We start from the raw sequence: 13,092 nt of genomic DNA on the forward strand, positions 1-13,092 counted from the left end.
TGCAAAAACTTAAAGCAAAACTTCAAAATTTCCTTGGCAATGATTGATCTTCACTTATCCCTGTTTTCTTCCACATATTTACAGTTATTGTTAATATTATAACAATATCATTTGTCACACAAAGCATGCATTCCTAGAGGCATTAAAGTGCTATTTACGTATGTGAACAAGGGATGTGACGACTTGAGTTTGACTCTGTAAATAAAATTCATTTGCACATATTCTCATTAATATCTGTAAAGATATTATGCTTTGCTTATGCATTCTTCATTAATTATGTTTTTGTTTTCCATTTCTGCTACATGTAACCGCAATCAAGCAAAAATGTTGGAAAATTGTTATTATGATATTATGATGTATACCATTAGGAATAGAACTATTGATATGAAATATTTAAATTTCATCTTCTTTTACAACTAAAATAATGAAAAGAATGTTTTTTAAAAAATGCAAAAAAGTATATTAGTGATGCAGTATAGCACATTTTCAGTTGCTAAGATATCATCTTCCCCACCTTGATTTTTGTAGTTAAAAAATTAAATTGTAAATAGCTCAGCTCTATCCCACAATCAAGGACATATTTTTTCAGCACTGTTGTCTTGTAACTTTGTTCACTCTGATCTTTTATATTTTGCTGAGTTTTAGAGTGGTTATTTCATAAACCTATATATAAATGTGTATTCATGTATTTTTGTTTTTCATGTTTAATCAAATTCAAGAAACTTTGGCATTTCCAAAATGGTCTAAAAGAGGTACACATTTTGTTTTACTTTCTCCAACATACCAGGTGGTGTTGCCCGCTGTGTTTGTGTGCTTGTCTCTCATCTTCTCACTGATTGTTCCACCATTTATGGAGTATCCCAGTCTGGAGCTACAGCCATGGATGTACGGGACCCCACAATACACATTCTACAGGTAAGTGCCAGAAATTAAGAAGCACACCCGATATAATATAGTTGCAAGGCAAACTAACGCATTTTCATAGATTTGTTCACATTTAGCCGTGCCACATCAATGAATCAAGCACTAGCCTGATGTTTTTGCAGGTCATCTTTCTATAGTGCTCTCAAACAATTGTCTTGATACTACTGTTCTCATATGTTCTTTATATTGATAACGCCTCTCAAGAGCCCCAGTGTTGTCCTTTGTGAGTGTTACTAGAGCTACAGTATAACGCAGGGCAAACTTTCAGGATGTGAGCTCTCCCTCTAAGTATCAAGTATCAGTGGTGTAGCCTTTGCAGGCCCCGAGTTATGCTTCCACATCATTTGTACTCATTAGGATGATAATTATAAACCTGCCATATCACATTGTGTAATCCTAAATGTATTTTCCAATAATATATTTATTTCACCATTCATAACACTGCCTCATGTTTATTAGCATGTCGCAACATTGTAAATAATAGATAAGATGATTTATGTGGGATGCACATGGTTCTGATGCTGCAGGACTTCAGAATAAAGCCACAAGTGGAGGGCCTTTTTGCAGGCAGTTTCTTAAGCCCTTGAAAGTGTCATATCTGATATCACTCCACATTGAATGTTTTGTTCAAGTTGTATGATCATTTGATGCCTGATCACTGACATTTATAAAAGTATTATTAAAAAAAGTAATTCTTGCATGCATTTACTGATCAAAGTCAAGGACACAGCACAAAGCACAATAACAGGATGGAATATCCCCGGTCTGTCTCCATAGAATTGACAGATCTCTAAAGCACAATCTCTATCCGATATATGTGATATTGTGCACAGCAGGATGCTTAGGATTAAATATTCATCAAGGATTTCACTGCCAATAAACTGCCTTTGCATGACATCTGTGTACCTCTCTTCAGTATCATTCGTCTCGTTTAGTACGTTTCTGCTGGTCTGACCTTTTGGATGGGGTTTACGATTCTACAGGTGCATACCCTAACTGGCCCAGCTTTTTGAAACTTAATCTCAACAGTCAGAATAGTGAAATTTTATTATACTTTTTTTTGAAAAATAAGTGCTCTCTCATTGGTGTATTCATTTATTTTTTGTACACTGTCTCATTCAAAAGCTGTCATAATTAAGCATCCCATATGCCTGCCAGCTAAGCAGCATGTGATATCACAGAGGCAAGAGGTTTCCTTATTGAGCTTAGTGATGAGTGTAATGCCTCTACTTTTTAAACATTGGAATCAAATTCCCACAAGTCATACAGCTAAACTCAAACTGTAGCTGGTTACAGTGATCTGTGATATCAGAGCATGTGTGCATTTTTACGGACATAAGCTTTTCCTCACACCTTCTGTCAATTAGACACCTGCTGATATGCAAGAGAAGGTCATGTATTGAGAATGAGCTTTAAAATCTTTAAAGCTTAAATTGTTTTTTCATAGCTCTTTTCTGAGGCATTTTGTCAGTTGGTCTTTGCGGTGCATCTTACAGTTTCTCACATCCTTAGGTATGAGTTGTCATATCTCCCACAGGATGCGTACTGCCACTCATGAGCAGAAAACTGAGACTGATACTGAACCAGTCTAATATTATAAAGAGTCAGAATAGCAAATGGTTACTCTTCAGATAAGTAATGTAGATTGAGCCTGTTTTACTAAACATGAGCTTTTTTAAACAAAACTAGTACTACTGCAAGTGTGTTGTGATAACATTAAGTCTTGCCAATGGTTACAATTGACCACTTGAAGTGTGCAGAAGCTCCTGATAACTTCACATGTGAAATTATGGCCTGGCCTTTATGAAGGGGTCTCTAAATTGATGTCATAAGTGAGAAATTTTTGCCAGTGCCTCAGTGACCAGTGTCAGGATGAATGTGCTCTTCTGATTAAATACAATGTCATGGCAGAGTTGAATGAATTTGCAGAACATTGTTTTGAGAGGGAAACTGGAGATTTGGGGTGGTAATCAAGAGTATAAATTGATCATAAGATGCAGATGTGAAGGGAAGGGTACAGAGAGTAATTTCACCAAGATGGAGAAGGTAGCTAAGGATGAAAAGTAAAAGTAAACCATTATATGGAGGAAGCCACAGTTGTCCTGACATCAAATATTTGAGTGATTTCACCTAGTCTAATGATTTTGTGAAGGTTGTAACATTTTTTTCTTATATGTTTTCATTCAAAAAGACATTGATAGAAGGCAATCTGAATATATCCATACTTAGAATAAAAGAAAGCACACTGGCCAATGTGATTAAACTGGAAGTAGCAACATAATAAAAAGGTTACACAATATTTTATCCCTAAACTTTAATAAAGGCCTAAAATCAATAGTAGAAAAGGTGTTCCTTCACCTATTATTTTGTTGCATAGTATATATTATATTAAAAGCAGCAGAGGGAATTATAATTATATATAATTATAATATTTTCATAAACAATGATCTATACATTTTGACACTTTGAACATTAATTTAAACTTTCAAAGTTTAAAGCATGAGGACCAGACTCTTGGGATGGCAGTTTGCCTCTTTAATCTATTTACTGTTCTCTGGGACATTTGCCTTCAGTTGGGCTAAATCTCCCAATGCCCTGAGTATTTGAACAATCTGGTATGCTTCTTGGATGCTTGTTGGTCTTAGATAGCCTGTAATTAAAAGATTAGAGTATTGAATTGGATTATGGACGTGATTAGACCTCCTAAATAAATAACGTTGATCTACAACAAGGCCATATCTCATTACAGCAATGATGCTCCTGATAACGTGGAAGTGTCTCGTGTGGTGGACTCCTTGGTGAACAACCCAGGATTTGGCACACGGTGCATGGCAAATAACCCCATACCGTAAGTATGACAGGCTGTTTGCATTCGGCTACACATACCATATTTGTTGTCATCTACAAATGAATTGTGGTATTGAAGATGTATGTAATTTAGTTTAACTTGTTCGATCAATTCAAAAGATGTTTTTTTTTTTTTCGTTTTTATTGCATTTGGTGCTTACATAGGAAGGTTCATTTGTTCAAGAAAGATGTAGGCCGTTTGAAGTATAACATCACAAAAATTTTACAGAAAACTTCCCTGTGCCTCCAATGGGTCGGACTGGGTCACTCCCTCTGTGCCTCCCTCGATTTCCGACATCTTCACCAATGGTAACTGGACAATGGCCAACCCATCTCCTTCCTGTCAGTGCAGTACTCCACATAGGACCATCATGCTCCCAGATTGTCTCCCTGGGGCTGGAGGCCTGCCTCCCCCTCAGGTAAGTGTTGTCTTGAAATGGCAGTCTTTATTTGGACTTAACGTATTAAAATTCAACAAGTGGTGGGCTTCTGCCCCTGCATTACACAGTAAAACTGGGATGGACAAAAGAAATTCAGGGCAAATCTCCTGTGCAGTGTTTTTGTTATTAATTTGTGTGTGTGTGTGTGTGTGTGTGGGGGGGGGGGGTGGATGTTTTTCTGAGTGTGTCTCAGCGCTGAACTATTGTTGATGGTGAGTGTCATTCTCCTGTTTTTCATAATGTAAAAAGTCGTACAGACACATAAATTAAAAAAAAATCAGTTCTAGTCTAATTCAAAGCTTTGAGATGGATGTGTTACATTAGCGTTAAGGTGCTAGTTACTTGACATTCCAAGTTCTCCATTACAGGGAAGAGCATATGGATCAAAACTTAAGGTCAGCAGATAAGCAGTTATCCCTCTATTATGCTACTCCAAGTCTGAAGTCTTGTTTTGTCTAGTATTTGTAATGTGGGTCTCTTTGGTGCCTTGTTGGATACTTAGAGAAACAAGGTCAATTTATAAAGTTGAAGTTAAACAAATGTATCCAATTGGTGGATTTTCCCTTGTGTCAGAATTTTATTTTCCTTTATAAATAAAATACAGCATTTTTCCCCTTTTGTTGGTACAACCAAGCATAGCATATATGTGGCATAATTTAAAAATGTCCAAATTAAATTTAGGATTTGGAATATTACCAGCTTCACAGTTTATGATGTGTGTTCGTATGTAGAACTTCATTGAAAACAGGACTATAAAATCTGGTCAGAATCAACCATTAGCGCACAGGTTTGGCCTTTTAGTAGGAAACTATAATCTATCCCTGGATAGAATCAAGTGAGATCGTATTTTGACCTTAGGTAATGCCTTTGATTAGATGGGTAGAATGGTTCATGAATGCATACAGAATGGTGCTGAGACGGATGTCATGGATGAATTTCTCTGTAGTGAATCAAGGAGGATGTTTCATAATCCATTACAGTAACAACATACATGTGTGAAGCACTGAAAGTGCTTCAGTGTTGCAGGCGCCAGAGTCTTTGTCACCACAATGAATGAAATAGTGGCCTTTGGACACAAGGGCAAATTGTTGAAATTCAGTGTCAGTGCAGGACATGCTAATATTGAAAAGATAAGGTTAAGTAAATATTACATTAGCATGTCTCTTTTTTGTTGGTGATGCTTATTCATTCATAAATTGATTTTGTGATCATTAATATAATACCCAGAAGGAAGCCTTGCCAAGCATATTGCACAACCTAAGAAACATTTGGGTCATTTTTAGCCTTACAGTAAAAAGGCTACCATTCTCTCTATCTCTCTCTCTTGCTCTCTCTCTCTCTCACACACACACACACACACACACACACACTAATTAATATATAACTAATATAACTAATAATTAACATTAATAAAACACCCACGTACTTGCCCCCATTTTGTCAAAGGTATTCTTTAGAGTCTTATTTTAAATTATTTTGTTAGGTGACTGGCACAAATAATTTGAATTTAATATGTTGGTTGTAAACAAATTTTAAAACGATAGTGTACTTATCACTTTTGTCAACCTTCTCTCGGGGCTGAGAGATTTTATGGTGATCCTCACCTTTGTAGTGGTGACATACTGTAAAAACATTCTGTTGTACAAAGGAATTCTATTGTAATATTGTTCCATTAATACAAAAGGGGAACAATATAACTAATGCAGAGAAACTTGAGTCAGAATAGCTCCAGGGTAGGAGTGCTTTTTGATGACAGGTTCCTACAATGTACCATAATTAGGTCCTTCTCAGGGCTTTTGACAGCAATAACCTAAATGACCCAAAGGTACCAATCCTTATGTACATTTTTAGCTCAAACACACACTACCTAACTTCATTGTACAGATGTCGACTAACACTTTATAGCTGTTTTTTTTTCTTTTTTCTTTGCTTCCAATGCTAAGAACTCAGCTCAAGGTGTGATATATTGAGCATAACCAGGTAGCTGGTCAACAACAGTAAAGAATTATCAACATCAGACAGCTGACATTGGAGTCCCACAGTGACCTTTTAAGGGGGTTATATTTTATAGGTTGAATATGTCATGGTTAAATACTTAAATGAAGAAAAGTGAATTCAAACTAAAAAGTTCAGTTAAACTAAAAAAAGGAAAAAATCTGTTGAAGCTCCAAGAACTGCAAAGTGTTATTGAATGTGTTGCCTTGCATCTTTCTTACCACTGTTATGGGATGAAACCTCATATAATTCATGAGCTAGGCAGTTTATTGAGCCAAATAGTATACCAGCAATAGCATTGAAATAGGATAAAGAAACAATAATGGCATGCATTTCATCCAGATTCTCTTGTTTCCTTGATTTTGGTTTGTTGATTGGTTGATAGTTGATTGATTGAATCTTTATTGGTTGTCTAAGGTCAGCTTTATTCCAGGTGACAGTCTTTGTAATGGACTGTGAATACATTTCTAGTTGTAAGTTTTAATGACAGAAAAAGGCAATTTCAGGCAAAGCTGTCATTCCAATGTTTTTTTCTGTACTACTTGCCTTTTTTTTGATAGAACTGCTGTCTACAACTGTGGATATCAAATTCCTTCTCAACAAGCAGCCCAAACAATTTTTGAGCACCACAGCCTGAAGATGATTATTTATTTATTTTATTTCCCCAGTACAATTGACAGATGGTGTTTCATGTCTGTTCGCTTTTATTTTTTGAGGAGAAGGATGTGGTCTTGCATATCATTGCTATCTGGCTACCCCAGAGAGGGGAAGCGCAGGGCCATATAGGAGTCTCTGTGGGTTTGTTTGAGAGGTAGTCTGTGAATTTGTAAGGTGTTAAATGGATTTGTTACCAGCTTCTACCATCTGATACATGATATGTGAGAATGTTGACAGCTGCTACAACCGTTAAACTGCATCAAACAAAAATTGTTTTACTTTCCATATCTGATGCGCAGTCCTATATGGTAGATACTTTTGTCGGTATGTACATTAATTGCAATGTTTGCTCCGCGAGTAGTATTACATCATCAGTCCAAATGCTTGTTAAGCCATAACAGATGAACAACATTCCTTGAAAATAAATAAAATTAATATTGTCACGTTCTTTCACTTCTTTGTAGTACATTTTTATTTATTTATATAAATCATCAAATTCTGCACGTAGAATGATCACATTTTTCATTTGCTTTGCTGTGGCTCTGACTCTGTCTCTATTTCATTACAACCTGCCACTCACATTCTACAAAATCCCCATGTAATCATTTTTTAATTCCTTTTTTTTCCATTTTGACAGGCCAGAAATGCAGCTATTAAGTTTGTACACCTGCCAAAGTGTTGTTGTATCAGTACAATATGTCATCTCTGTTGGTATTTAAACATTGATACATTGCTTTTGTTTTATGACAAGCAATTATGAAATTCCTTTGTTACTCGTGATCATTATTACCATCTTGTAATCTTTCAGGATTTTTTGTTTATTTGTTTATTTATTTGATCATTTTATGTCTCTAGGTTTCCAAAGGAAAGAGGTGAAATTGTACAGTAACATAAATTTGATTGATTGATAGGAACCCATATTATTGCAAAATGCAATGTCTTGTACTAACATGTTAGCACAAGTCACATTCACCCAATTTAAAAAAAAAAAAGTTTAAAAGAACAAGAATAAGTCTTGTGAGCAGATATAAAGCTGGCCCAGTTTGCAAACACTAACTGTAACAGTTGGACAGTGACTTTGCTTCTATGAAGCAAGAGGAGGATTTTTATTTTTATTTTTTTTTTTTTTTTTTCCCTGAGCTCTTGATACTGAACTGTATTTCTCCTCAAAAAGTTTACTCCATGAAGCTTTTGAATATTCATTTAAAATCAGTAATTGGGGCACATCACCAAACTTGGAAACTCAAACATCTTGATACAGAGAAAAACAGCATGTATACAACCAGATTGGAAGTATACAGCAACTAGTTTCAGCTGCAGTATATTCCTATTTATAAGTTTATTAACAACGCAGAGGAAAGTATATCTACTGAATGTAAAATGAGATGAATGTCTGCCATAATGAGGGAGGGAATTGTAAATTATCTCTTATCAGCTCTGACATCAGCTCACCCCAGTCTTAAAGCATTGTGCTTTCTGGTGCACACGTTGGGGAGTGGTGGGAACTGTGAAGGTGCTTGAGGCCAGAGGACAGGAGCTCATCATTGTAAAAGGAGTGCACCAGTAACTCAATGGTGAAGGGAAATGTAAGAGAGTTTGATTCTCTCTGGTTTAAACAGGGCAGGGGAGGAACAGAACAGAACAGAAATCAAACGGATAAGGAGGCGTGAAAGAAATGATAGCAGTTTTCATTCTTGTCCACAGATATGCCTCCAACATTTCCTGTTCTCAAAGAGCACCTCTGCATAAGGGACGTATCACATACCAAGTGATTGTGAGGCTTGTGTGGGCTCATTGAGAATGTAAAAGCTTTGCTGTGTGCTCCATCTAGTGACAAGTACACAAAGGGGGGAAAAAATCACTGCAGGGTGGTTGTCAAGGTGACCTGACAAAAGAAAGTGCCCTTTACAACGCCTGTGCTGAGACGCAATCTTCCCCCTCAATGACATTGTCAAAATGTCTTATCTGTGCCAGTATTCAAGAGCAAGTGTTTCCTTGTACAAGTATGCTATCTGTCCTCTTGCCTGGCATGCACCTAAATGCTCTTTCCAGTGCCGGTGGATGACAACCAGATTCTCTCTGCATTTTTTCACCTTTTCACCCTAGTGCCCCCACCTCCCCGCTCCTGTTCGAGTCACTTGCTGTTCGAGGGAATTATCTAGTACTATTTTAATTTTCATGTAATTTTTTCCCCCAGTGGAGTAGTATCTTACAATTATTACGGCTGTTTTTATTCAAAGTGTTAGGTCACAGAAACCAATTACAATTCTAATTTCTTTAGTATAGGACTCTCAGGTGGAATTCTAAACTGTCACTTTGTGGCTGTGTTGACAGATGGTGATCTTGTCTGGTCATTAACACACATCAGAAAGATTTTATCACTTTTATCTTGTTTAAATTAGTGCTTTTAATGTTTTTTTAATTTTTTTTTTCCAATAAGTGTTTAAATAATGCAGTGATTTAGTTGTGTGATAGAATCATATAATGCTGAAAGACCGTTAAGTGCCATACAGTCAATCCACTGCCCCAGCAGACAGCCATGGCTTTATTCGTAAATGAACATTATTACATGATGATATATATATGATTATACTTTTGTAATGAACAACCTAGGACTTTAGCACTTTGTCAATAATGCATGTTTATGTAACTATACAGGATTGAATGACGTTTTATTAATTATTCCTCCGTTGAGTTGCATCTGCATCTGAGCAGTTGATTTCAATGATGGCCTAACTCCCATAACCATTACACACTGATCTATGATTATTGTGTGCCCATGTTAAATTCCCTACCTTTCCTTTCATTGTAGAGAGGGGCTTTCAGTCACCTGACCGATGACAGACAGCATCACCCTGTAGTGATGTGACATACAGTTTATACATAGTATTGCTCGATGTGTAAAATTTTTAGTCTAGCAAACATAAAGGTAAATGGCGTCACTGTGAAGCTGAGGATCATATTGAAAAGGCCTTATCTTTGAGATGCGAACCATAGCATCCATTTGTCAAGTGATGAACAGGTGATATGTAACATGTGTGACATGCCCTTGCATTTGGCTTCAAAACTGATGTAAGGCAGACCACCTATGAGTGCCTTCCAAGAATTTTTGTTTGACCTCAAAAGGGTCAGTATTTAATAAACCATGGCATTGCATGGCAGCACTGGGGAAGATTCTTTTATCTTTTATCCTTGATTTCCTGCAATGTGCCCTTCAAACCATTGAAAAGGGGGAAAAAAAATAAAGGGATGCAAAGAGAACTTGCTTCACAGATGAGCAAAAACATTGTTTCCATGGAAACTGCATGCATCATTACTCCTATTATCAAATCTTTAATATTGACCGTTTCAATTATCTCTTGATATTTAACCTTCATAGCTGAATAGCTTTTTATTATTTATACAAAAGCATGGATAAGCCATTGCTTTCTCTATTAGGACTGATTACTTTTGCCAGTGTAGACCATGCATGAAAACCTCTGTATACCGTGCATGACGTACAGCTCTTGTGTAATGCTATTTCTCAGGTGAGTCATGGTGAGCAGTGATTTTGTATTGATTATATATGTGATGGAAGGGAAGAGCAAACAGGAACATGTTTAAAACATGTTTAAAAACATGTTTAAGAACATGTTTAAAAAGTATCACCTTGATTTTGATTTATATATGATATACTGTGGTACCAGATGACTATGAAAAACTAAACCAAGCAGTGTATGATTGGAGAGGTTTCCCTCATTTCACACAAATAAGGGACACATACAGTGGCAAATTTGGGTGCTGTCTGTCACATAAAAAGACAATGTGTTATGCAGTCAAACTTTCAAATATGGAGCTTTATGAACCCCACCCCAAGGACACACAGAAAGATCACAACCACTAAGGTGGTATTGCAGACGCATTTATAGGTATGTGTGCTGTGATTAAAAACTCATCTGCATGTACAGTTTCAGAAAGCAGTGCATAATGTACTTCCCAGTGTTTATATTGTTTGAGTGATAATGTTTGTTTCTAATCTATGTTTCTAAGGCAAACCAATTTGTACTATGTATTTTAAGGATTACCTTCATTTATACAAATTTCCATGGCAGGAACCATCTTGTTTTAGGGATTATGCATAATCTCAGATTTCATTTTGCTTCAGTTATGCTCCTACAAATGTCTAGACATAGCATGAAACTTGTAGAGAGAATCATTAAGGATTATTTTCATTTTAATTACCACCACACTTGATGTCTTGCAATTTTCCTAATTAATGTTCTTGTTGAGGACAAAAAAAAGATGCGCCAGCCACAAAAGTAAACTAAAGAAAGAGAATTTACATGTTGATTCTAAATGGAATATTGCAAATTAAGTGAAGTACTCACCCAGTCTTCACGTCGTAATTTCCAGAAATTAACACAGAATTATAATTATATTAATTGCTTATTATTCATTATGGATGTCCATTGTTGCATTTTCCCATTCAGGGTGAGGATTATCAAGTTCAACAACTTTGTATATTGATCCTTTTGCAATATGCGTATGAGTGATAATGTTGTCCAAAGGAATAACGGCAACTCCTGCAAGCCTCAGGCCATAACCAGAAATAACATACTTACCCTCTTCAGAAAAAGAAAACTTGTCAGTTTAATTTCAAAATGACTTGTCTTGTGCTATTATGTCCTTGGTGGTGGTATGATTATAAAAATATATAAATAAATTGATATTTGATGAGGTGATATCAGGCCATGGTTGCTAAATGACAAAATTAATGTGTTTTGTTTGATATAGCAAACATAACAGCTGGGGCCTTGCTTATAATATTCAAAACAAATTAAACAAGTTTGACATCGCAATATATGACACAGTCACGGGACATCTAGAATTAGCATGACTGTCATATTAACCAGGTAAACACATAACAGGGCCAAATGTGTCAACGTCACTTTCACTTTGTGTGTGTGTGATTACTTTAATTGTTTTGAGTACATACTTGTTAATTTGTTGCTATATTGGGATGTCTCATTTTTCTTGTTTTTACCTGGATTCTGATATGATCTGTTGAATTTATGTTTTATATTGAACAGAATTTATATAAGGAAGGGTAGTCTTCCTCCCATATTGTGGTTGTTTGTACAGGAAGGAAGGATGTAAACAGCTGAAAATACGAGAGGAAAGTGGAGACTTTTACCTTCCAAATATTAAAATCTCATATGTGAAATATGAAATTATGAAATATGACATATGTTTATTGCTTCTCTGCAAAAAATAATGGGGTGTACTTGTCCTGAGGCTAGTAGTGTGCTACCAGGGCTGAAGAAAAAGCACAAATTAATTGGTAATCTGAATATAGTTTTTTTTTTTTTTTTTTCCAACAAGTACATGTCTTTTCGGCTTTTAGCTTTTTCAATTTGTATATTTACTGCATTTATTTTGATAATGCAGTTTTTAAATGCATGCCCACGGTAAATGTGCACATGTGAATCATGTGAAATCAGTGGTACAGAAAGTGCCACTATCCACTTTACCCTCTTTGCATGTGCAATTGCTATAATAAGAGCGTCAGAGAATACCTGTGTAATGTGTGTGTGTGTGTGTGTGTGTGTGTGTGTGTGTGTGTGTGTGTGTGTGTATGTATGGGGCTATGTCTTCCACAACCGCACGCTGAACTGTGAGGGTCAAGCCCTTCCTTCGTGGTAAATCAATGATTCAAAGCACTATTATTCTGTTGCCCTGTTCCCTAAAATAATTATATGTAATACCTGTAAATGCCACATGAACATGCTCTGCATGCTAATAGTCTCACCAAGGGATGAATTTAATGAAACCTATCTTGATTTAAGCTTGGGTCATAATGATAATTTAATGGCAGTGTGCCGTTTGTCAGCATAATAGAAGAAAACATCCTGCCAGGCCTAAAGGTGAATCTAATTTAACCCCTAGGCAACTGTTGAATGCAACACAGTCGTACATTACACATCAGTATACAAGCATCAGCATCAGCATCTTCAGAAAGTCAGAAAAGTTGGATCGAGTGAGACACCCTCTTCTTCCTTACTTTTTAAACTCACGGTCTAATATGGGCAAAAGGGTGTACTTGGAACATTTTAAAGCATCTCCTCCTTGTATAAATTGTCAGTAGTGAAGTACTGACACATCAAGGGAGTGCACACTGTAACCTTAAACCAACTCAAGATTTGCATAACATCTAGTCCTGTGAAAACAGTGGCATCTTTGAGAAAGTCAT

The 13,092-nt window shown here is 36.2% G+C and overlaps 1 protein-coding gene across 1 annotated transcript in view; it reads left to right on the forward strand.

The window, feature by feature from the left end:
- The window catches only part of LOC118793670 (phospholipid-transporting ATPase ABCA1-like), a 136,686-nt gene that overhangs the window by 69,453 nt on the left and 54,141 nt on the right, over positions 1 to 13,092 (forward strand). The window contains exons 29-31 of the mRNA XM_036551898.1: positions 788 to 915; positions 3,674 to 3,772; positions 4,001 to 4,190. Of these exons, the coding sequence (XP_036407791.1) occupies positions 788 to 915; positions 3,674 to 3,772; positions 4,001 to 4,190 (417 nt within the window). The remainder of the gene's footprint in view (positions 1 to 787; positions 916 to 3,673; positions 3,773 to 4,000; positions 4,191 to 13,092) is intronic.

This window comes from Megalops cyprinoides, chromosome 18 (genome assembly GCF_013368585.1).
Source record: "Megalops cyprinoides isolate fMegCyp1 chromosome 18, fMegCyp1.pri, whole genome shotgun sequence".
NCBI classification, from domain to species: domain Eukaryota; kingdom Metazoa; phylum Chordata; class Actinopteri; order Elopiformes; family Megalopidae; genus Megalops; species Megalops cyprinoides.